General features: G+C 34.4%; 1 protein-coding gene across 5 annotated transcripts in view; it reads right to left on the bottom strand.

The window, feature by feature from the left end:
• THEMIS (thymocyte selection associated) overlaps nucleotides 1–27,852 on the bottom strand; it is a 223,582-nt gene that overhangs the window by 140,263 nt on the left and 55,467 nt on the right. For all 5 annotated transcript variants that reach the window (XR_004267806.1, XR_004267805.1, XM_032274831.1 and 2 more), the window contains exon 2: nucleotides 25,012–25,170. Coding sequence is in view for 3 of the 5 variants with exons in the window: in XM_032274831.1 (XP_032130722.1) it covers nucleotides 25,012–25,170 (159 nt within the window). In the remaining 2 variants the exon portion in view is untranslated. The remainder of the gene's footprint in view (nucleotides 1–25,011; nucleotides 25,171–27,852) is intronic.

The raw sequence follows: 27,852 nt of genomic DNA, 5'->3' as shown, positions 1-27,852 counted from the left end.
TTTTCAACCATTGCATGGGGAAAACAAACAAACTGCTTCCCAGTTAACATTTAAACTCCTTGAAAGGAGTGATTGCAAAATCTAACACATTTGGGATGCTTAACAAATAACTTACATTAATAATGTTAGTTCTTAAGATCAAATGACATAATCTGATATCTAGCCTAAAGCTTTATTGTAATCATAGCTTATTAATAAATGTGCCACACATCATACACACTTATTCATGTTAAAACCTTCTCTCTCCCAGGCAGTGAGAGTGAGGAATAGACCTATGATGAAGAGAGAGAATGTGAAAAATTGTTATTCTCACAACCTTGCTGACAACACAGCTCCCTGGGTGCTCATTAGTTCTAAAGAGCACAGCTCCTTGTGTTTTGAGAAGACACATAGAGGTATCGGGGCTAGAAAGAACCTCCACAGACCTTAGGCACCCCCAAACCTCTCACAAAGCATTGTTAAGAAGATCTTCACAATACCACAGATTTGCTGTTCCTAGCCCTAGGTGATCTTAGGTAGTAGAATTTTCAGGATTCCTGACCCTAGGTGATTTTGGGCAGTAGAACCTTCAGGATAAAGGGAACACAACTAGAGTGGGGTGGTTTCAAGATTATGGCTTGCCAATTCCTATTAGCGTCATTTTTAATTTTGGCCTCAGCCCCTTCCTTAATGTGTAAACTCCAGAATTTAAACTCTCAGGGCTACAGTTTCCTTTTTCGTAAACTGTGAACAGTTCTATCACTTACCACATAAAGTCATTGTGGTGATTTGATAAGTTAATACATGTAACATGATTAAATAGTACTTAACACCTAGTAAGCACCAAATGTTTAAAAAATAGTAGTTATTAAATCTCTTCATTTTCCTTTACTCTAGGTTTCTAAGCCATTGTAGGATGGTTATAAGGTTGAACTATGTAAGTTCAATGCCAACGAGGACAAACTAGATATTCCAGTCTGGAACAAAATTGAGGTAACAAAATATATAGAATCTACAGCTCAGCATCTGGCACAGATTGAGCAAAAATTTCCAGCAATGATAATTTCCACAGATTTCACCAGCATGTTTGAATATGGAAATGAGCCTCAGGTGACCTCTTTAGGTGACTGCCTTTGGATAAATATTTCCAGGTTGCTTTGAGGAGCTTGTCTGACCCCATGCTTTGATAAATTACTTAGAATTTAACCATCATAGTTTTATGCCCATAATGAGCAAATTATAGGGAGAATAAAAGATGTAAGCACATTTTTAAATGCAAATATTGTGCTGCTTGTAGTTATTCTCAAGGTATATATTATACACAGTTACTGAAGTTCCCTTGAACAAAGAAAACAGCAAAATGCCAAGGCATTTTTGAAAATGAGTTTTACTCATGACTCTGAAAAGTAGCTGACGCCAATTGAGGGAGGAGTATACCCTCCCTCTATTTTAATGATCTTAATTTTGTTAATGGAATGTTAGTAGAAAGAGTTTGGGAGCCATGTGGATCTGATTGTGTTGTTCAGTATTGATGTTGCCTGCAAATTAAATGTACCTAAGTAGCCACCTGTTTATGCTTATGATTATGTAAAGCTCCATATGTTTCTCTCTCTACATATGGGAGGTAAATATTGAAAAGATTATTCTGGTGTGAAGGGTGAAAACAGCAGCAATTCTTCTATAACTGTTGACATATGTTGTGGTGTTTCCTTATAACGTTGTGCTTTGTCTGACATATTTGCTGATTTTTACCATGCAGTGTTCAAAAAAATCTGTTACCCATGGTTATACAAAACAATTAAAAATCAGTTTACATTAAATTCAAATTAGGAAGAGGTATAATTTCCTGATGTAACCATAAGTATTAAATGGAACTCAGAGCTTAGAATTTAAATAGATTTTGATTTGCATAATAAAGAAAACTGAACCTTTTCTTTCTAAATTCACCAGCATATAAAAAGGAACATTTTCTCTCTAAGCACATTCTTTTGGTTCCGGATTACTAGGTAATGAAAACTGACTTTAATAGCATGAATTTGAAAATCCCCCCACCTAAAATCGGCATTGGGACTGACCCACCACTATCCCAGTGGGTTTGACTTGGAAAGGAGCTTACTGGCCCCTGACAGTCCTCTCTGGAAGCTTTTAGCTGGTATGTGGTCAGCAGGAACACCTGAACAGCTCTGAGACAAATTTATTCAGAGCGAGCACTGGGAGATCTCGTGCAGGTAACTCCTATGGAACTACCTCAAAACTGTTCAGATTGTCCCAGACAGTTGCTTTCAGGAAAGATCCCAGCCTTTGGACTTGCTATTGTTGATCACTTTAGATACTGAAGATAAACAAACTGGGGTTTTCCAAGGCGTGCATCTGATTAAGAGTGGTTTAAATGCTGACTGTCTAGCAGTCCTGCTGACCTCCCAATAACACACAGAAAATGATGAAAACTTACCATATCATCAAAAACTAAGAATAATAGACCAACTACTGCAAAAAGCCAAAAGGAAGTTACTTTCATAATAAAGAGAATAGAGTTGCACTGAGAAAATTCAAGACCGACCCATGCTGGGGCTAATGAAACAGATGAGCCCTTCCACATTTTTAAAAGATAATAATGAAAATAACGATGTTACCACTATATTGAATAGTTGTTATGTGCCAAGGTCTGTAGTAAGTCAATCTCCTCATTTAATTTATTTGATCCTCAGAAGAATTTTGTGAGACAAATAAAATTAATGTTTTCCCTATTTTATAAATGAGAAAATTGTTAAATCAAAGCACTAAAACACACCAAGGAGCTCCGTCTAAATTTTTATTTGTGTGTTTGTGTGTGTAGTATGTGTGTGCATGTGTGTATAAGTATATATATATATATTCTTTAAAAAAATTTAACAAATTTAAAATAAAATTAAAATCACTCATTCTCACTGAACTGAAATAGCCTCTTTTAAAATTTTGACTTTTTTAACTTGATATATATAGAGAGAGATAAAAAAATGTTTTGAACAACATTGAGACTCTACTATAGACAGTTCATTTGAATTTAATACTGAACCATTAATAAACCCCCAGGCTTTAAAATATTTTTCACAAATATAGTTGTTAATGGATGAATAATATGTTATAGGGGATGTATCAGAATATACCCGATTCCTCACTGTTGGACATTTGATTCTATTATTTTCCTATTATAAATAATTCGAAAACTGCTATTTCTTTGGAGTTGATTCTGACAAGTGGAAGCACTGAGTTAAAGCTTTAAACATTATAACGGCTCTTGTCTCAGTAGATTGCTGGTTCCAGGATGGCAGAAACAAGACTAAGTATACCCCTGTCATCAATCATTATCTCTGCACATACATAAGATACAGATGGAACTCAAAATATATCACATGTATTTTCAAAGAGGCTACTCACTCTATTATCAAATTTATTATCAGGAAGCATACACTCTTTGGTTAGGTTTAAGAGTGACCCTTTCATAATATTTTTCTCAATTTCATAATTGCAAAAGCTTAGCTAGCTACATATGTGAAACAGTTGTTACTGTGTTCGTACAAACTAATTTTCTGCATAATTATAAACCATTTGAATTTCCTCTACGCTTTGTCCATTTTCTTATTAGTGTTCTACTAGAATTTTTATTGATTTTTTTCTGTTTTTCATTTTAGTGACATCCAGTCTTTTAAAAATTGGGTTATTTTTCTCTGCTATTAAACATTTCTTCCTCAGTTGTTTTTTTTTTTAACTTTATGACAGAAAGGTTCAGTTCATGTACTCAAATATATTGTTTCCTTATGGTTTTCCATTATATTCACAACTTGAAAGTTGCTTCAAATATAGACATAAGATAGTGTTTCTTAAAATGTAATGTTTTCATCTATTTCAAATTTATTTTGCTATCTGGTATAATGATGATACAATTTGATCTATGGTTTGCTACATTATTAACTATACTAGAACAATGTACTAAATAATTCTTCCTTTAAACACAGTTGTGTAGTAAAAACTTTATCAAACAGAAAGTAATACTCTAAAGTCTGTTTGTGAGCTTAAGTGCATGGCACTAGAGTCAAATTAAAAGCGTTGCTGTGATGCTTTTTTTTTCTTTCTGAGACAGATTTTCACTTTTGTGGCCCAGGCTGGAGCACAACGGCACAATCTCGGCTCACTGCAAACTCTGCCTCCTGGGTTCAAGCGATTCTCCTGCCTCAGTCTTCCAAGTAGCTGGCATTACAAGCATGTACCACCATTCCAGGCTAATTTTTTGTATTTTTAGTAGAGACGAGGTTTCTCCTTGTTGGTCAGGCTGGTCTCGAACTCCTGACCCCAGGTGATCCTCCCACCTCGGCTTCCCAAAGTGCTGGGACTACTGGCATGAGCCACCACCCTGGGCCATTGCGATGCTTCTATAACAACTAGTACCACTATTGTTAAAGTAATTTATTGACGCAGTTTTTGATTTTCTGTAAGCAACATATAGTACCATTTATTAGAACTTTGTATCGGGGTTAATGTTGGTAGGACAAATATTCCCTCATTATTCTATTTTTTAAATATTTACTTGAATATGTTCACTTGTTTATTCTCCCAAGTGATTTTTACAATTACTCTCTCAAGAGGCAACATAATAATAATTATGATTATAATATGGAAATTATATTCTGCATTGTGTTGAATATAAATTAATTCATATGCAATTGATAAATTTGTAATATTCAGTTTTCTGATTCAAGCATATACATCTGCTTATATTTAATAAATAAGTAAATTTCATAATACTTTTTAGGTAAATAAATGAGTTAAAGTTGTAAAATATGTTATCCCTTTATATTCTAAGTGTTTATAAATGGAAAATTATAACTGTGTGTATTCTTAGATGTAAGTATATATTCATTTATTTACATACAGTTGTTTAACATATTTGTTCATCTTGTCATCTTACCAAGTTTCAATACTTTGTCTCATTTGATCTCTGTCTTTCTGGGTAATGCTACTATTTGCAAATAATGATTATCAACTCTTAATATTTAAATTTTCTATTTTTGAGATAGGGTCTTGCTGTCACTCAGGCTGGAGTGTAGTGGTGCAATCCTAGCTCACTGCAGCCTCGAGCTCCTGGGTTCATGCCATCCTCCCACCTCAGCCTTTCAAAGAGATGGGATTATAGGCATGAGTCACTTTCCTCAGCCAATTAACAATTCATTTCTAAAAGTTTTTAAATTCATTCATTTCTGGCCATATTTACTTACAATTCTAGAAAGAGGCAGGTCAAAACAAACACCCTTATAAGAACAACTCTTTCCTTTCACGACTCACCTAAGCGCTGCACATCTTGTTTCCCCTGCCTGGCTACAGGGCATTGTTGACAGTATGACCTTCTGCTACATCTATCAGGCCCTGACATTTTCAAGGATGCTGAAGATTTTAAATTTCATGTTGCTAAGAAAAATGGAGACAGGGATACTAAAAGCCATTGAATTGTATATTTTAAACAGGTGACTTGTTATGTGGAGATTATTATAATGCTATTAACTCAAAAAATGAGATGGGAAAGACAGTTAAGTCACAGCCTTAAAAAAGCAGTTAGATTGGTCCTCTCAAAAGTTCCTGATAGGAATGCAAACTGGCAGAGCCTTTATGAAATGTGATTGACAATATGTATTCGATCTTTAAACACATTTTTACTTCTATGTATATAAAATAATTATAATCAGAAACGCAGACAAAGTTTTAGTTTAAAAGGCTGTTCATCATAGTACATATTGTATAAATGGCGATGTTCAGGATGGATTGACTAAGTTATGGAATATACATGTGATGGACTATTATCTAGAAAATAAAAATTATGCTTTGAAGAATACTTAACACAGGCAAGTCCTCAGAAGAAGATATTTTTCCCATTATGCTAAAAGATGTGTCTGTATGTTTGCAGGTGTACAATGTATTGAAAAACAACAGAAATAAAGGTACCTAATATTAATGCTAGGTAACTCTGGTGATGATATTATAGTGAGTTTTATTTACTTCCCTGCATTTCCTTCAATTTTCTAATTTTTTAAAAGATGCATGTGTTACTTGTAAAACAGAAAAATAAATACATCTTATAGCTTTAAGAACTGGGGTTCTTTATCTTCACGCAAAATCCTGCACGTGAATGTTCATAACAGCCTTATTCATAATTGCCAAAGCTTGGAAGTAATCACAATGCCCTTCAGTAGCTGAATGGATAAACTGTGGCACATCCAGACAGTGAAATACTACTCAGCACTAAAAAGAAATGACTTATTATGTCATGAAAAGCCATGGAAGAACCTTAAATACACATTAGTAAGTGAAAGAAGCCAATCTTTAAAGGCTGCATACTATATGATTCCAACTATAGGAAAAAGGCAAAATATGGAGACACGAAAAAGATCAGTGGTAACCAGGAATTAGAGGAGAGAGAGGAATGAACAGGCAGAGCACAGAGGATTTTTAGGGCAGTGAAACTATTCTGTATGACACTATCAAGGTGGATATGTGTCATTCCACATTTATCAAAACCTATAGAATGTGCAATACCAAAAGTGAACCCTAATATAAACTATGACCTTTGGGTGAAAATGATGTGTCCATGTAGGTTCACTACTTGCAACAAATGTACCACTTTTATGTGATATGTTGCTGGTGGGGGAGGCTGTCATATATGGTGGGTGGGAGTTCAGGAAGTATAGGGAACCCTGCTTGTATTCCAATGGCAGGACCTCTAAATTCCCAAAATGTAACTGTGTATAGTTATAGAAATGTGCTCTACCAATTTTCAGTTAAGATGCAAGGAGCAGAAGATCCAATTGTTTAAGGGCAATCTAACTCCTCTTATAAGAGTTCGTCCCTGATGGTACTGTTAAGGTAACCTCATAAAAAGCTTTTAGAATTGTTCATGTAAGAAAGAGGGATGGTAAGGACCAGGAGTGATAAGATAAATTTTAGAAGATGGACATAAAACATTAATAGTAGGAAAAACTTATAGAGCAGCACTGGCTGTGGAACAGCCTCCTTTAAAATGATCTTTCTGGTTTTTTTAATTGCATTTTAGGTTTTGGGGTACATGTGAAGAACATGCAAGATTGTTGCATAGGCACACATGTGGCAGTGTGATTTGCTACCTTCCTCCCCTTCACCTATATCTGGCATTTCTCCCCATGCTATCTGTCCACAACTCCCCAGCCCCCCGCTGTCCCTCCCCTATTTCCCCCCAAATGATCTTTCTGATAGAATTCTGATCTGATGCTAAAATGCACATAGGTGTGAGTAACAGAATCATTTTAACCTAGAACTGCAAAATCTGTTTGTCTTTCAGCTAATATACATGGTAGTTATACAAAGACAAAGGATGCAGAGAAACAATCTGATCATGTACTAAAAAACAAGAGAAAAAATACAGGCCAAAAAATAGATCTTAAAATTACTTTAAAAGCCTGAGTTTCTTCCATATGTTGATTAATTCTCATTTCTTGCATAGTTTATACAAAATACCCTTTTGTCAAGGAAAATAATCTGTAAGGTAGACAGCTCAGTTTACTCAGCTTTAGTGAGCACAGTGGAAAATATGTATCTTAAGAGAAGCTGACCCAGAAATTTTGGAAAACTAGCCCCTGATTCATTGGACAATGAGTTATCTAAAAGGCAGGGATATCTATTTAGGGCTGCTCAGAGTCATGTTTCATTATAACATCCAGATGGAAAAATAGTAGCAACTGCTGACTTATATACCTTGCTTCTTTTTAAAAAGTCTCTTTAAAAACAGAAGATTGAAAGGTTATTTAAAACTAGCAAATGTATTTTATATTTTTGCATAATGATTTTCCAACAGGTTCTTTAGAAATATATTTTAGTCAAATAAAAAATCAGCTACAATCATAAAATAGTTAAAGAAGAAAGATTTATCATTTCAATAGATGAAAACACAATGAATGATGATTGAATGTAATACATGTTTTCTATTGATGGAATATATAATTCTCCAAATGAAACAATGGTCATTGTTAATGTGTTCGAATTAACAATGTTAATGTATTATATATTTGGTACCCAGGCATACCAAAGCAGATTTTATAAATTTTAGCCATTTAGCCTTAACTAATTTCTTACAGAAACAATTCTATTAATTCAATTTCTGTCATCAGTTATTTTAATAGTTTTCTAAATTTTTCACATGTGTAATAAAAATGATTTTTTTAAAAGTCTTACTGCTTAAGGGATATAGTTATGTTGGAAGAGAATTCTTCATGGCATTTCTATACACCTCAAGAGCTAGAGGTAGCAGGTTTGTTTTCAACTAGTATAAAAATGATAATGTCTCCCTCCCCAGAGACATTCTAGGATAGTAAAGTCTTTCTCCTCTACTCAAAGGAATTATTTTATATTCAGGGTAATAAATACAATTTTTCGTGGAGGGCAAAGGTTGGCAATTCTCCAGCAACCCCTTCAATGTTTGGGGTGTCTAGGCTCAGGGTACCCCAATTATGTGTTCAGCACACCCCTGTGTCGCCTAGGAGGTCTTAGTGGTCAAAGACAGCCTCTGAGACATAAAGCTTATGCTGCCTGCTGGACAACTCTGGCTCACTGGCTCCTTAGTGGTGTAATTCATGGAAGGGTAATATCAGCCTAGTAGCTACATGGCTACTTAAGAGTTTCTTGACAACTTGATAGGTAAAATCCATTTATCTGGTAGAAATTATTTAAGTAAGAAGCATGGCCCAAAGCTTGTTTTTAATACATGATTTAACTCCATGAAACATATGAAGGAAATTGTATATTTAATGAAAGTAAATTTTCTAACATTCACCTAAAATTTTTTGTTTCTTCTTGTTTTAGGAGTCATATTAGTTGAAATCTTGTTAATGCTACAATTTTCTACATATAATAGAAAAATTCCCTGTTATGACTTTGATGTTGCTTGACAAAAAAATCACCTATTTTTTTTCTATGATTAAACAAGAAGTGCTTGAGAACATAAATTTGGACCTATACATACTGTTCAGATCTGTTATTTCCAATACAGTACCACTAATGTAGCCATTGTGTTGAGCATTTGAAATATGGCTACTTGATTTGGACAGTCTAAATTGAGATGCACTGTAAGTAGAAAATATATATCAGGTTTTAAAGGGTTAGCATAAAAAGAATGTAAACTATCTTGATAATTTTATATCAATAAGTTGTTGAAAGTATAATATCCTAGATACGGATTTTAAATAAAACTTTTTAAAATCAATGTCACTTTTCTTCTTTAACGTTTTAAGATATCTGTGCCAGGTAGCCTCCAAGATGGTACTGTTATTTCTTCCTCCCAGTAGTCACACCCTTGTTCAGTCCCCTCCCAGACTGCACTAGCATTGATCTGTGTGATCAAAACAGTATGGTAGAAGTGACGTTATATCACTTCTGAGATTAGGCCATAGAAGACTGGTTTCAGTCTTGGGCTTGCTCTCACTCTCATACCACTAACTCAGTGAGAACCCTATGGAGGGAACCATGTAGAAAAGAAGGGAAGCCTCCCAGAATAGCCATGTTAATGAACTTGTGAATAGCCATGTGAATGATCTCCAAATCACAGTCAAATCTTCAAAGACTCCATTCCCTGCCTACAGCTTCACTGCAACTCCATAAAAGACCCTGAGGCAGAACTATAGCTTCTAAAGCACTCTCAATTCCTCACCCTCATAAATTATGTGACATAATAAACGTTCATTGTTTTAGGTTGCCGAATTTAGACACAACTTATTACACAAATATATATAAGCAGTAAATGTGGATATTGAGCATTTAAAATCACATACGAGGTTCACATTATATTTTTATTGGATAGAGCTAGGGCAGACTCAACATAACCACTTGCTATGTGATTTCTGGTAAATTACTTGGTGATTCTGTTTTCTCATCTGTAAAATCTGAATTCAATTAATAATTTATATATACATAAAAGTGTTTAGAAAAGTTTTATATGTAAAAATATTAAAATCAATGTCTGGCACATCACTCATCTCTTCATTTGAGTGTGTGCTGTGGACAGGATAGGGTAAAGGGTAGTTAAGGATGTTCCATCTCAAACATTTCCTTTACGCCTGCTACCTCCTGAAACAAAATTCCTACACAGCAACAAAATTCACAGAATATGGTCTAAATATTAAAATAGAAAAATGTCCTGATCTGGCCCTGTAATTTTAAGTGTGGTTTTTACAGATACAATGACAGTCTTCCTTGACCATATAGTTTAGAGAAAATGTAAACTTGCTGTTTGGGAAAAAAATATCTGTGTTCATCATAAAAAAAGTATTTAACATTCTCAGGCTATTTCTCATGACAAAGAGAATACATTTATTATTCATGCTTCATAACACTCTGAAAGAGGGACAAATCTTTCCAGGAGGCAACCTAGAAATTTGGAACTTCACTACAAACCACACATGACATGATTTACCAATCTATGGACATAATGCAATCAACTACCGAATAGGATATGTTTTTGTTGTGTTTGGCAAGACTGGCATGTTTTCTAGCTCATAAAATGATTCAGCTAGAAGGGCTGTTTTGTAAGAGAACAAATTGTGCTTCTAAAGCAGTATGTTTTGTTTCATTCATTACTGAAATGATTGCTTATTATTTCTTTTAATATATTTGAACATTTTTGAGGTAACAAAAGAGACATATAGAAATACAATATTAATATAGGATACAACCAGTGGTGTACATATTTGGAGTTTAGTTCCCATTCAGATTTTAGTAAAAAATTAGGCTCCAGTTTGTCCCCTGAAAGTGTTCTTGTAAAACTCTTCAAACCTTTCCCTTGTTGACTTTTGTTGACCTTGCTTTTGCTGAAGCTGCGTCTACAGAGCTGTGTTTATTGGTCAAAGGCTCTGTATCTTTCCTCGGTAGATTTTCTTTATTTACAAATAAGTAATTCTGGGCACTCTTGCCAAGGTATTGTCATCTTCAGTACTTTTAAACCATCATAAAATTGAGGATAGGAGAGTTTACATATTTTAATACAAAAGAGTGGGTCAATTATTTTCAAAACTCTAAAAATTAATCAAAGAATTGGAGCAATCTGGGAAGCATTTATTGAAGAAAAATGGCTGAATCTTGGAAAGAACAGCAAACTTTGTGGCACTTTAATTTGTATTTCCATTCTCCCTTCCCTCATGCTCGGGTCCACAGTAACCTTGAAAACTAACAACCTGTAATCACAAAAATATCATCACCTTGACAGTCACAGGAGAAAGCTATCTTCAAAGCTCAACCCCAGAGAATTGTTATTATTTGACATGTCTGGTGCCTCTCTGGAAGATCATACTTGCATGCCTGTCTCATTGATCTTATTTTGAACTCATTATTGGGGAAAGACTTTTTCTCAGAGTACTTGCCAAAAATAATAAAAGAAAATTGTTTAATTTGTGGCTACCTGTAGTGGTGGGAAAAAAATAATAGGCTAACCCAAAAGCTTAAAAAGAATAGTTGGGAAATGAGATATTCATAATAACATTGAAAAGTTCCAGCATACTCCTGGGAATCTAGAAAGTCACATATATGATTCTAAATACTTGTCCGGGACTGTGCATACTCAGGAAAGACCCACGAAAGCCCTCATCTCTCAATTCCAGCTGACTTTGAGGCTCTCCCTGAGCCCAAATTCAAGACTAAGCTAGAATTTCCAAATGCCTGACTGAATTTTGAGAGAATGTTCCCAAATGAACACAGAGTCCTTCAACAAATACTGAAAACATGGTTTCAATTGTGTAAGTAAATCGCTGTTCAGACATTAGTTGCCCACTAAGCTAACTAAGCAGGGACTTCTGTGGCCACACATGATGGAGAATGCAGATTTTACAAATTTAGTTCAGAAAATTCACTAAACAAACAACTACCAATAACACCAAGACCTGGGAAAAGGAAACAATTTGATTCTACAATTGCCATATTATATCATTTAAAATATGCAGTTTTAAACAAAAGTTAAGAGAAGGCAAAGGAACAAGAAAGTATGACCTGTACACAGTAAGGGAGAGCAAGCAATCAATAGAAGCTGTCCCTGCAGAGTGAGATTAACCAAAAAAAGGAGAGAGAAGATTTAAATAAGCTCAGTTAGAAATGAAAGTGGAGATATTGCAACTGAAACCACATAAATACAAAAGAGCATTCAAAGCTGCTATGAACACCTTTACGTGCACAAACTAGAAAAGCTAGAGGAATTGGATAAATACCTGGAAACATACAACCCTTTTACATTAAATCACAAAGAAATGGAAACGCTGAGCAGACTAATACCAAGCAGTAAGATTGAATCAGTAATTTTAAAATTGCCAACCAAAAAAAGGCCAGGGTCAGATAGATTCACAGCTGAATTCTACCAGACATTCCAAGAAGATTTAGAACCAATCCTACTGAAACTATTCCAAAAGACGGAGAAAGATAGAATCCTCCCTAATCATTCTATGAAGCCAGTATCACCCTAACACCAAAACCAGCAAATTACATAACATAAAAAAAAGCTACAGATAAAAATCCCTGAATATTATGCAAAAATCTTCAATGAAATATTAGCTAACCAAATCCAACAGCATATAAAAAAGATATACATGATTATCACATGGGTTTCATCCCAGGGATGCAGAGATAGTTTAACATACACAAGTAAATAAATGTGATACATCACATAAACAGAATTAGCAACAGAAATTACATAATCATCTCACCAGATGCAGAAAAAGCATTTGATAAAATACAGCATCCCTTTATGATAAAAACCCTCAATAAAATAGGCATAGAAGGAACTTAACTCAAAGTAATAAAAGCCGTATATGACAAACCCACAACCAACAAAATATTGAATGGGGAAAAATTGAAAGCATTCCTTCCCACTGAGAACTGGAACAAGACAAGGATTCCCACTTTTACCACTTCTATTCAACATAGTACTGGAAGTTCTAGTCAGAGCAATTAGACAAGAGAAAGAAACAAAGGGTATCCAACCTGGAAAAGAGGAAGTGAAACTTGCTATTTGCCAATATGATTGTACATCTAGAAAAACCTAAAGACTCATTTAAAAAGCTCCTAGATTTAATGAATCAATTTAGTAAAGTCTCAGGTTACAATATCAACGTACACAAATCAGTAGCACCGCTTTACACCAACAATGACCAAGCTGAGAAACCAAGAACTTGATCCCTTTACAATAGCTGCCAAAAAACAAACAAACAAACAAACAAACAAAAACCCACACACAAACCAACCATATATATTTAACCAAGGAGGTGAGAGAACTGTATGAGGAAAACTAAAACATGCTGCTGAAAGAAATAATAGATAACACAAACAAATCAAAACACTTCCCATGCTCATAGATGGGATGAGTCAATATTGAAAAACTGACCATACTGTCCAAAGGAATCTACAGATTCGATGTAATTCCCATCAAAATCTACCATCATTCTTCACAGAAATAGAAAAAGCAATCCTAAAATTCATAAGGCACCAAAAAACAGCCCACATAGCCAAAGTAATACTAAGCAAAAAGAACATATCTGGAGGCATCACATTACACAATTTCCAATTATACTACAAGGCTATAGTCACCAAAACAACATGGTAGTTGTATGAAAATATGCACGTAGACCAATGGAACAGAATACAGAACCCCAAAATAAAGCCACATACTTACAGTCAGGTGATCATCAACAAAGCATACAAAAAATAAATTGGGAAAAGGATACCCTATTCAATAAACTGTCCTAGAAAAACTGGCAAGCCACATGTACAAGAATAAAACTGGGTCCACATTTCTCATGCCACACAAAAATCAACTCAAGATGGATCAAAGATTTAAACCTAAGACTAAGAACCATAAAAATTCTAGAAGATAATATCAGAAAAATTCTTCTGGACATGAGCTTAGGCAAAGAATTCATGACTAAGACACCAAAAGCAAATGCCACAAAAACAAAAATAAATGGAACCTAATTAAACTAAAGAGCTTCTGCACAGCAAAACAAATAACCAGCAGAGTAAACAGACAACCCATGCAGTGGGAGAAAACATTTGCAAACTATGCATCCAACAAAGGACTCATTTCTAGAATCTACAAGGAACTCAAACATTTTAGAAACAATAAAATAAATAATCACATAAAAGTGGGCAAATGATATGAATAGACGTTTCTCAAAAGATGATATACATATGAACAACAAACATATGAAAAATGCCCAACACCACTAATAATCAAGAAATGCAAATTAAAACCACAATGAGATACCACCTTACTCCTGAAAGAATGGCCATAATAAAAAAAAAAGTCAAAAAACAATAGATAGATGTTGGAATAAATCTGGGGAAAAGGAACACTTTTACACTGCTGGTGAGAATGCAAATTAGGACAATCACTATGGAAAAAGAGTATGGAGATTCCTTAAAGAACTAAAAGTAGAACAATCCAGCAATTCCACTACTGCATATATACTCAAAGGGAAAAAAGTTATTATATGAAACCGACACATGCACACACATGTTTATAACAACACAATTCACAATTGCAAAATATGGAACCGACCTAACTGTCTATCCATCAAGAAGTGGATTATACACAAGAAGTATATATACACCATGGAATACTACTCATCCATAAAAAGAAATAAAATAATGTCTTTCACAGCAACTTGGATGGAGTTGGAAGCAATTATTCTAACTGCAATAACTCAGAAATGAAAAACCAAGTATCATCTGTTTTCACTTGTAAGTAGGAGCTAAGCTATGAGGACACAAAGGCGGAAGAATGATAAATGAACTTTGGGGACTCAGGGTGAAGGATGGGACAGAGTGAGGGATTAAAAGACTACATATTGGGTACAATGTACACTGCTTTGGTAATGGGTGTACTAAAATCTCAGAAATCACTACTAAAGAACTTACCCATATAAGCAAAAGCTACTTACACCCATAAATCTATGGAAATAATAATAAAAGAAACTGTCTCTAAGGAAGCCCAGATATCAGACTTACTAGAGAAAAAAGACTTAAGTTAGCTATTTTTAAATACATACAAAGAACTAAAGAAAATCATGTCTACATAACTAAGACAAAAGTATGAGAATAATGTCTTACCAAATAGATAATATAAACCAATTTGATAAGTCAATTGAGATTATACATTCTGAGGCAGAGGAAAAAAGTACAAAGGAAAGAACAAAGTCCCAAAGACCTATGGGTTACCATAAACCATAAGAATATGTGAATAATAGGATTCCCAAAAAGAGAGAGGAGAGAGAAAGGTATAGAAAGAATATATTTTTTAAAAAAATGGCAAAAACTTCCAAAATTTGATGAAAAACAATCTACACATTCAAGAAACTTAACATACTTCAAGTAGACTAAATCAGAGATTCATGCCTAGACATATCATTATCAAATGGTTGAAAATCAAGACAGCTTTGGAATCAACCCAAATGCGTATCAATGATAGACTGAATAAAGAAAATGTGTCACATATATACCATGGAATACTATGCAGCTTTGAAAAAAGAACAAGATCACTTTGCAGGGTCATAGAGCTGGAAGCCATTATCCTCAGCAAACTAACACAAGAACAGAAAACCAAACACCACATGCTCTCACTTATAAGCGGGAGCGGGACAATGAGAACATATGGACACAGAAAGGGAAGCCACATACACTGGAGCCTTTTAGGGGAGGGAGAACATCAGGAGAAATAGCTAATGCATGTTGGTCTTAATACCTAGGTGATGGGTTGATAGGTGCAGCAAACTGCCATGGAACACATTTACCTATGTAACAAACCTGCATGTCCTGCACATGTATACCAGAACTTGAAACAAAATAAAATTAAATTTAAAAAAGAAAAATAACAAAGACAAATGAAAATCTTTGAATATAACATAATAGAAATTATTCATTATGTACAAGAGAGACCGTCAATAAGATTAAAAGCTAATTTTTACTCAGAAACTATGGAGGCCAATAGGAGAGGAATGAGATATTTATAATGCTGCAAGAAAAAAACTATCAACAAAGAATTCTCTCGAAGAAAACTGTCCTCTAAAAGTTAAGGAGAAATTAAGATATTTCCAGATAAACAAAAACTGAGAGTGTGACACTGTCAAACTTTCCACACAAGAAATAGTAAAGCGAATTATTCAGGCTGAAATGAAAGGGCACAAAACAGAAACTCTATCCCATATGAAAAAAATAAAGACTATAAATGAAGATAACTACAGAGGTAAATATAAAAGATAAATGTAAAATACAGTTTACATGTACATTCTTGTTTGAAAATCTTTTCTCCTACATGATTTAAAATTGCATAAAGAAAATTACAAATCTATATTGATGGGTACACCACATCTGTCAAAAATTTAGATAACTGCAAAGAGAAATACATTAATCTACTATTGTAATTTGAGACGTTAACACCGCTTTACAGACATAAAAAGATCCAGCAGGCAGAAAAATTAAGGAGGGTATTGTTGAACCCAACAGAAACACCAATGAATGGAATATAATGGACACCTATAGATGACTTCATCCAATCACAGCAGATTTCACATTCTTTTCAAGCTCACACAGTTATTCATTAAGATAGACCACATTCTGAGCCATAAAACACACTTAACAAATTTAAAAGAATGAAAATTATATAATATTTCCCCTGAGGTAGAATTGAACAAGAAATTAGTAACAGAAGGAAGTCGAAAAATCTCAAAATACTTAGGAGTTTTAAACAACATACTTCACAACAAACCATTGATTAAATACAAAATCTCAAGAGAAATTTTTAAAATGTTTTGAACTCACTGAGAATAAAAATATAACATCAACATGTGTGGAATTCAAAGAAATTTGTGCTTAGAGGAAAATGTATGGCAGCGAATGCATATATTAGAGAAGAAAAAGGATGCAAAAATCAATAATCTAAACTTCCACCTTAAGAAACTTGAAAAACAAGAGCATGTTACATCCTAAATAAGCAGAAAAAAATAAAAATTAGAGCAGAAATAATGCAACTGAAAACAATAAACCACCAAAGAAAATCAATAAAACCTAAGGCTGATTATTTGAAAAGATCAACACAATAGATATGCCTCTTGCCAGGCAAACTAAGCTAAAAAGAGCGTAGATAAAAATTTTAAAATAAAAAATGAAAGGGGGAATCATTAAAAAAATCCCATGGATATTAAAAAGATACTAAAGGATTATCAGGAGCAACTCTACACCCACAAGACTGATAACCTATATGAAATAAGCCAGTTCCTCAAAGACGCAATCTGCTAAAACTCACACAAGAAGAAATATACAATTTGAATAGGACTATACCTATTAAATAAATTGAATCATTAATTAATCACCTCCCAAAACCAAAAACATCAAGCCCATATGGGTTCACTGGTAAATTGTAACAAATATTTAGGGAAGAAATTATACAAATATTTACAAATATTAACAGAGGGAAAATATTAACAGAGGGAATACTTCCTAACTCATTCTATGAGGCCAACATTATCCTAATGCCAAAATCAGGAAAATGTGTTATAAGAAAACTACAGACCAACATCTCTCATTAACATAAATGGAAAAACTTTCAACAAAATATTATCAAATCAAAGCCAAGAATACATAGAAAAAATTATACACCATGTGGTGGCTCATGCTTATAATCTCAGCACTTTGGGAGACTGAGGCAGGCAGATTACGAGGTCAGGAGATGGAGACCATTTTGGATAACATGGTGAAACCCCGTCTCTACTAAAAATACAAAAAATTAGCTGGGTGTGGTGGCAGGTGCCTGCAGTCCCAGCTACTCGGGAGGCTCAGGCAGGAGAATCACTTGAACCCAGGGGTGGAGGCTGCAGTGAGCCAAGATACCACTAGTGCACTCTAGCCTGGGTCAACAGAGGAAGACTCTGTCTCAAAAAAAAAAAAAACACAACTAAGTGGGTATTATCTGCATTTGTATAAGAAGCTTAACATTAAAAAATTAATTAATGTGATGCATCACATCAAAAGGCAAAAGAAAAAAGAATCACATGATCATATCAATCTGTGCATAAAAATTATTTCACAAAATTTAACATCCATTAATGATTTTCAAAAAACACCTCTTAGCAAATTAGAAATAGGAGAAAGTTTCCTTAACTTGGTAAATAACATCTTTTCTTAAAAAAGAAAAAAATCCTACATTTAACATCATACTTCATGTTGAGAAATTGGAACTTTCCAGCTAAGATCAGGAACAAAGCTAGAATGACCCCTCTTACCACTCCTTTTTAATCTTGTACTAGCGTCTGAACAAATGGAATAAGACAAGAAAAGGAAATAAAAGGGATACTGATACTGATTGTGGAGGATAAAACTATCTTTGTTCACAGATAAAATGATTATGCAGAAAATCTGAAAGTATCAAAAACAACCTCCTTGAAGTAATAAGTAATTATAGCAAAGTTGCACCTGGAATAAATGATAATGTATAGCAAGACTACAAGATATAAGGTTGATATACATACCATTTTCTGATATGCCAGCAATGAGGAAAAATTGAAATTTAAAATGCAATACTGACAGGCAAGATGGCTCATGCCTGCAATCCCAGCACTTTGGGAGGCAAAGGCAGGTGGATCACAAGGTCAGGAGTTTGAGATCAGCCTGGCCAATAGGGTGAAACCCCATCTCTACTAAAAATACAAAAATTAACTACATGTAGTGGCAGGTGCCTGTAGTGCCAGCTACTCAGAAGGCTGAGTTGAGGCAGTAGAATCCATGACCTCAGGAGGCTGAGGTTGCAGTGAGCTGAGACTGCATCACTGCATTCCAGCCTGAGCAACAGAGCAAGACTCTGTCTCAAAAAAAAAGCAATATTAAAATACTTAGATATAAATCTAACAAAATATGTACAAGTCCAACATGAGGAAGACTATAACATTCTGATGAGAAACATCAAAAACTGAAATAATGAAAAGGTATTTTATGTTTCTGGATAAGAAAACTCAATACTGTCAAGATGTTAGTTATTCCAAACTAGATCTATGGATTAAATACAATCTCAGTAAAAATCCCAGCAAATTATTTTGTGGATATTAACAGATTTTCTAATTTATATGGAGAGGCAAAAGACACAGGATAGCCAACACCATTTTGAAGAAGAAAAACAAATTTAAAGGACTGGCATTACCTGATGTCAAGACTTACTATCAAGCAACATTAATCAAGACAGGGTGATATTGGTGAAAGAATAAGCAAATAGATCAATGCAACAGAATAGAGAGCCCAGGAATAGTCTCATGCAAATATGGTTAACTGATTTGTGACAAAGTCAAACGAAATACAATGAAAGCAAATATATTCTTTTGAACAGATGATGCTGGAATAAGTGGATACCCATATGCAAAGAAGTGAATCCAGGCAACATACCTTATGTCCTTAATAAAAATTAACTCAAAATGAATCACAGTCCTAAATATTAAATGCAGAACTCTTAGACAATAAAATAGGAGACAACCTAGATGACCTTGGATTTAGTGGTGACTTTTAGATACAATACCAAAGGCACAATCCATAAAAGAAAGAATTGATAACCTAGATGTCATTAAAGCTAAAAACTTCTCTTCTAATGATACTCTCAAAAGAATAAGACAAGCCACAGAATGGGATAAAAAAAATATTTGCAAGAGGCAAATCTAATAAAGGACTGTTATCCAAAATATGTAAAAAACTCTTAAAACATAGCAAAAAAACAAGAACCCAATTTAAGAAAATGGGCAAAAGACTTGAACAGACACTTCCCCAAATAAGATATATCAATAGAAAATAAACATAAGAAAACCATATGCTGAATACATGCCATCAGGGCATTGCAAATTAAAACAATGATATACCATAGGTGTCTACTTATAAAATGTACAAAGTCCAAAATATTTGACAAAGCCAAATACTGGTGAGGATGTGGAACAAAATAAACTCTCATTTATTGTTTTTGAGATTGCTAAATAGTACAGCTACTTTAGAATACAGTTTGGCATTTTCTTTAAACTAAACAAACTCATACTATACAGTCTAGCAATCACACTCCTTGGTATTTACCCAAAAGAGTTGAAAACATATTCTCAATAGACAAATGAGATCTAATTAAACTTAAGAGCTTCTGTATAGCAAAAGAAACTATAATTAGAGTGAACTGGCAACCAACAGAATGGGAAAAAATATTTGCAACCTATCCATCTGACAAAGGGCTAATATCCAGAATCTACAGAGAACTTAAACAAATTCACAAGAAAAAAACAAACAACTCCATCAAAAAGTAGGCAAAGGATATGAACAGACACTTCTCAAAAGGAGACATTTATACAGCCAACAACATATGAAAAAAAGCTCATCATCACTGGTCGTTAGAGAAATGCAAATCAAAACCACATTGAGATACCATCTCACGCCAGTTAGAATGGCAATCGTTAAAAAATCAGGAGACAACAGATGCTGGAGAGGATGTGGAGAAATAGGAATGCATTTACACTGTTGGTGGAGTGTAAATTAGTTCAATCATTGTGGAAGACAGTGTGGCGATTCCTCAAGGATCTAGAACTAGAAATACCATTTGACTCAGCAATCCCATTTACTGGGTATATACCCAAAGATTATAAATCATTCTATTATAAAGATACATGCACATGTATGTCTATTGCAGCACTGTTCACAATAGCAAAGACTTGGAATCAACCCAGATGCCCATCAATGATAGACTGGATAAAGAAAATGTGGCACATATATGCCATGGAATACTATGCAGCCATAAAAAGGATGCATTCATGTCCTTGGCAAGGACATGGATAAAACTGGAAACCATCATTCTCAGCAAACTGACACAAGAACAGAAAACCAAACACTCATGTTCTCATTCATAAGTGGGTGTTGAACAATGAGAACGCATGGACACAGGGAGGGGAATATCACATACCGGGGCCTGTCACGGGGCAGGAGGCTAGGGGATGGATAGCAGAGGGTGGGAGGATTGGGGAGGGATAGCATTAGGAGAAATAGCTAATGATAAGGTAATGGATGCAGCAAACCACCATGGAACATGTATACCTATGTAACAAACCTGCACGTTCTGCACATGTACCCCATAACTTAAAGTATAATAAATAAATTTTAAAAAGAAAACATATTCTCATAATAAACCTGTTCATGGATCTTTATACCAGCTTTATTTACAACTGCAAAAACTTGTAAGAAACCAGAATGTCCTTTAGCAGATGAGCGCATATGTAAATTAAAGTACATTCAGGCAACAAAATATTATTTAGCACTAAAAAGAAATGAGCTATTAAGCCATGAAAAGACACTGCAGGGTTTTTGTAGTGACGAGGCTGTGTGTATATGAGAACAGGGAATACAAGAGTAATTTGTGTACCCTCTGCTCTATTTTGCTGGAATCTAAAACCATTCTTAAAAAAAGATAATTTATTTGAAAAGAATAGGAAATTAAAATGGCATTCTAGAAAATACCTACTTAACAGAATGGAAGGCAGGAATGGACAAACATAGGAACACAAAAGGCATAATAAGATATATGGTAAACAAAAGGTAAAATAGCAGTTTTTTGGAACTACTATCAATAATTACATTAAGTGTAAATAAATTAAATACTCTAATTAAAAATCAGAGATTAGCAGGTTGGATTAAAAAGCATGATCTAACCATTTTCTCTCTACAAAAGATGTACTTTAGAATCAAACACAAAAATCATCTGCTTTTCTGGTAATGGGGTTACAAGCTGATAAACCTATCATATATTCAAAATATCATAAGTCAAAATACATTTAATACTCTTAACCTTTAAAACGTTATAGTTTAGCCTAACCTACCTTGCATGTGCTCAGAACACCTACATTAGCCTATGATTAGTAAAAGACCAAAATTCAAAATTTGATGTATGGTTTCTATGGAATGTATATTGGTTTTGCATCATCATAAAGTTGAAAAATTTTAATCATCTCATCATAAGTCGGGGACCGTCTGTAGTTCGAAAGTAGAAGAGTAAAAGATGAGAAACCTTGCAAATATTAACTGAAAGAAAACTCGAGTAATTATACAATACCAGACAAAATAGGCTTTAAAACAAAAATTGCTACTAGAGAAAAAGAATATTATATAATGATAAAAGGGTCACTGTATCAAGAAGAGACAACAATTACAAATACCTATACCCCTACCATCAGGGCCCCCAAATACATGAAGCAAAAGCTGATAGAACTGAAGGGAAAATAAACAATTCAACAATAGTAGCTGGAAACATCAACACTTCATTTTCAATAATGAATAAAACTAGACAGAACATACAGAAAGAAACAGAAGACTTGAACAATACACATAAACCAACAGACATCTGTAGAACACATACCCAACTAGAATAGAATACACATTCTTCTCAAGTGAACATAGCACATTCTCTAGATCATATATGAGTCCAAAAAAGTCTCAATAAATTTAAAAGAATTATAATACAAAATATGTCATCTGACCATAATAGAATAAAATTAGAAATCAATAGCAAAAGGAAATTTGATAAATTCACAAATAAGGAAGAATGTATTAAAATTTTCTTTGACTTTTTGAGTCTAAAATCTAATTGGGAACTTAAATAGTTTTTAATATAGTATAAATAAAGAGATGCTGCTATTAATATTTTTGGGTAAGATTTGTGTCCTTGATTTCTATCTTTTTCCCTAGTGCTGATGTAGAAGAATTATCCCTGTATCTGGGATCCCTTTTGTCATTATCTAGAAGCTCTCCTTGAAAAAAGAAACTATACCCTGACTAGTGCCGATCACTTTTGCCTTCTATTTTCACCCTGTTCTTTACAATAAAACTGTAAACATCATTTTCAAATTGTTACTCAATAGATGCAAGATTATTATGTCAATTGAACATTCAAAGGAGTATTCTAAATAGCAACTCCCCAGGTTAAACTGTTAGCCAAAAACTAAGTGTTTTCTCCGTTCAAATAAGAAAAACTCCTTCTACCAAAAGATTCTAGTCATTTTCACTTACTAAATACTTATAATGTATATCTTTTTCTGAATACCATGGGGATTATAGCAATAAATGAGATTCAGATTCTGCCCTCAGCAAACTTGTGGTCTATTAGACAGATGGTGGTAGCCAGACAAGTACAGAAATAACCTCAGTTACACGCAAAATTTAATATATGCAATGATTAAGGCACAAAAGTCTACAGTGATTTAAAAAGGGAATTGTTACATCTAATTAGAGTACTTAAGAGAGGCATCTTACAAAGTAATAGTTCTCAACATTGGCTTCTTATTAGTTTCACACTGGGAGTTTTAAGAAATCTTGATGCCCAGACTTTGCCACAGAGCAAACAAATCAGAATATCTCATGTAAGTGGCCTGAACATCAGAATTTTTTAAAGCTCCCTAGGTTGTGCAGCCAAATTAGAGAACCATTATTATAAAAGATGGGTAAGAAGAAATAGAATTGAACAATGGGTAAGGTTTCAGTTGAAAGGCGACTGGATACTAGAGCACCTGGAAAAAATCCTCACTTCAATATAGCTAATATAGTTTTATTCTTCAAACCTCAGCTCAATTAAAACATTCCCTAAAAGCTTTTCCCGACTCCTCCAATGATAGTAATAATATCTTAATAATGGTAATAAAAGTTGAAACTTTTTACTGCCTGTTGCTATATGCCACGTGCCATTCTAAACACTAAACATATATCAATATATAGCACTCCCAATAACAGGAGATAGATAGTATTATTATTCCCATTTTACATGAAAGGAGGGTAAATAACTCGCCAAAGTTATACAGCTAAGAAGTGACAAAGTTGGCATTCAAGTACAATGGCTCCAGAATCCCTGTTTTGAAACACAACCAACCGTAGTCTGATGTTCCTTATCAAGCCCCACATAGAACAGAAGTATACCTCCAACATACCATGAAATCATTATATTGTAAATGTTTATGAGATTTTTCTCTTCCACTAGTCATTCATTCATTCAGTTAACAATTACTGAGCATGGTTTGTGCCAGAAATTGTGTTTGCTATCAGGAATACAAAGTCACATGTTCATATTTCATGTCAAGGAGTTTTAGTCTACAGCAGAGGTCAGCAAACTACAGTTGACGAGTCAAATCCTGTTGGTCACCTGTTTTTTAAAATAAAGTTTTATTGAGCCATAGCATGCTCACTGGTTTATATGTTATCCAGAGCTGCTTTTGTGCTACAACATAAATAGCATAGCGAAATAAGTGTGACAAAGACCCTCTGGCCACAAAGCCTAAAATATTTACTATCTGGCTCTTTATAGAAAAATTTTGCCAACACCTAGTGTAAAAAATATGGCAAATGAAAAAATCATCAATGACTATCCAATGAGGTGTATGGTATGAGGCCCAACATAATATGGGAACACAAAAGAGAGAAATCCAAATTAGGTTAGAGGGTCAGCAAAAGTGTTCTAGATGGCATGAAATTTGAGCTAGTTTTGGAAGGCTAAGTAGAGTCAATTAGATAAAAAAGACCAGGCAGACTTCCCAGTAATACTAGACATGGAAGGTCAACAGTGATCCAAGGAGCTAGAGTAATGACAGTTGGAATAGCAAAGAAGGTAGATATGCTTAAATGACGTTACTTAGTTCTACAGAATTTATGAAAATATATCTTTGATTTCTTGGTTCTCATTATTTAGCACAACTAGTGATGTATATAGTTGAAACTCACTAAATGTTTGTTAACCAAAAAGATTAATCTTAAGTAAAAAGTAAACATCTTTCACGTTAAAAAAGGAGAAAATAGTTGCCATCCATTCATTCTTAAAATGATCAGACTATAATAATTCTGGATTTTTTCATTCATTATCCTCGAGTGAAAAAAGACCTCTTTTTTCTTGTTTTCAGTTGTATAGATACATATAATATCAACAATATAGTTGCACAAATGATACGTCATTGCAAAACACTGTACCTGGAAAATTCATAGGCAGTTCAAATGGCTGTAGAGACTCACAACCTTCAATGTGCTCACAAATTTCAGCTATGATCTTCTTAATTTTGAGACCAGTAATTTTAATAACTTCTCCTGTTGAGAAACAGCATTCATTTCCAAACATTTCATAAATAGAGCCTAAAAGGAAAGAAAAGTTAAAACAGATTTTTAAAAAGAAAACAGTGGAGAACAAAGAAGACTCAAAAGCTTCATATAAAGTGCTTTAATTCAGTTTCTCTCTTAGCTACCTGCTAAACAGGAATTTAATCAAGCTTGGCGAAATGAACCACATGGACCAGAAAAATATCAGATTTTCACTTTATCCACTGGACCAAGTAAAAATAAATCTTATTTTCTTTATTTTTGTAAACTGAATTTATGGTTTATTCAGCACCCTTAGTTCATCTTACCAAGGTCAAACTACAAACATATTGTCCGCTGCTGAGATTTATGACCTGTTTTTGCTGTGTCACAAAATTAAGCTCATATGACTCAAAAATGATCTAAGTAACGACTGCAAACAAGGTTGTCATACAATCAGGGACAAAAAGACAGAGGGTGTGCGCGCCAGGGCTTCATATTAAGAGTATCATATTTATTTATTAGATCTGGTTCTCTTTATTAGCATGAAAGTAAAACTTTTTGCCCATTTTTGTCTCTCTGTTTTTGACAAGCTGGAAACCATTCTGAATACCTTTATGGCAATAGGGGGCAGACCAACCCAGATAAACTGAAAAGCTTCGATTTACTCAGGATTTCAGTTTCCTTCTCGACAAACCTTTTATCATAGATGCTACAGCTAAGTTTTCATTCACTTATTTTCCTTTTATATTCCCTGATGGAAGGACAGTGAGGAATAAAATAACCAGAAGATGAACAACAGGCAAGAGCAGAGGCAAAAATTCTGGATAATCTACCCTCAGTGAAAGGGGAAAAACCCAAAAACTATATCTCTGGCACATTATTGCTTTACAATTCAACGCTAAACTTCAGGCTGGTACAAATAAATATTATAGAACTGTGGGCTTTCAAATATACCAATTTTTCCTGACCTCCAAGATGGTTTACGTTGTCTTTGCCATACTAAGTGTAAAGTATATGAGCACAGGGTTTTAGATTTGCTTGTTTGTTTTCTGAATTTTTCTGTATTGAGCCAACTCCTCACAGAATTGTTCCTGATATACAGCATGCACCTAAAACATTTTTACAGTATTCATGGTTGTCAGAAAAGTTATTAAGACTGGCATCCAATCTAGCTCTAAACAACAATTCTGGGGCCATATCAGAGTCCCAGTAGGTAACAGGGCACACTCAAATTAGAATAATTTCAGGAGGTTTATCACAGGGGCCATCTTTAAAAAGAGGCACAGCAGTTCTAAGCAGCCAAAGAAAATAAATGTCCTGACCTCACTATTATACCATTAGCCAAATTCTGCCAGAAGACAGAGGACAAGGGAGCTGCTAATGTCCCCACCAAAGTCAGCATCCCAGGCAGAGTGGATATGAAAGCCCAGCACACCCACATTACTGTCCATATCTACGTAATAAGCATTTTTGCAGACAAGAATAATACGTCTACAGAATATATCTTAAGGATAGTCTATCAATTCAAGTTTTGAGTACAGGTATTGATCGACTTACGACCTATGCAACTTACGACCATTCGACTTTACGACCACAATCGCTAGCCACGACTGCTCCGCGTCTGGCAGTGCAAACGTTGCCCGGCTGGGTGTACGACAGTGTGGACCAGCTTCCGGCAGCACTACCATCTCCGCGTGCATATAGCCTACTCAACTTACAACCAAATCGTGTTACGACCGGCCTGTCGGAACAATCATGGTCGTAAGTCGAGCACTTGCTGTATATATTTCCATAGCCCTCTCCTTTTCTGATACGATTCCCTTAACTACATATGTGCTCATACTTTCATTAACTTTAATGCATAGTGTTATCAGCAGGCTCAAGTCCTTTGTGGAACAAATTGAGGTATTAAAAATATTAATAAATCCACAGTGACATTTTCCTCCAATGGACTCAGAATGGTTATTTGCTATGATCCTCATTTGGCAATTAATCACATACTAACATTTTATATCTTTAGTATTATCTCACCCTGTACTTAACTTTTTATGAGTTTTAGTTTTTATGACTCCCAATTCAATTTTAAACTTCATGAGAAGAAATATTGCACTACATTCTTGCATGACTACAACACATCAACTTCTCCTCTTCATTCATTCAGCAAACTTTGATTAAAAAAAAAAACCTACTGTGTTGGTGATTGGCAATAGAAATCAGGGATAAAATGCATTACTTCTTCCCCCCAGAAGCATTGTCTTAAAGGGAAAGGACAATCAAGCAGACAATTGCAACAGATTATAAGAAAGGTGTAATAAAGGAAATACAGGGCATTGTGGGAGTATACTGAAGGCATTTAATTATGCAATTACATGAAAAAGAGATCAGGAAAGAATTCCTGGAGGAGAAGACAGCAGATCTGAGTTTTAAAGGAAGAGTCACAGGATGACAGGACAGGCAGAGGAAATAGTATCAAAAAAGGCATTGAGATGTGAAAGAGCCCGATACATTGTGGAAACGTCAAGATCTTTATTATATCTAAAATGTAAAGTAAGAAAGAGGAAGTGGTAAAAACAGAGACTAGAGAAGTAGAGGGAGTCCAGATCATTCAGAGCAATCCTGAAATTATCAAACAAAAAGGCAATTCAAAGTATGAAGCAACCTCAAAGTCAGAGAATCTGCATTTCCAGTTATATTGGTCCAAGAACACATTTAAGGACAAGTCATTTGTACTCTAAG

Source organism: Sapajus apella, unplaced genomic scaffold, assembly GCF_009761245.1.
Source record: "Sapajus apella isolate SASKATOON/1434 unplaced genomic scaffold, GSC_monkey_1.0 scaffold6, whole genome shotgun sequence".
NCBI classification, from domain to species: Eukaryota; Metazoa; Chordata; class Mammalia; order Primates; family Cebidae; genus Sapajus; species Sapajus apella.
Note: the sequence above shows the minus strand (reverse complement) of the source record. Positions and strands in the feature narration are given on the sequence as shown.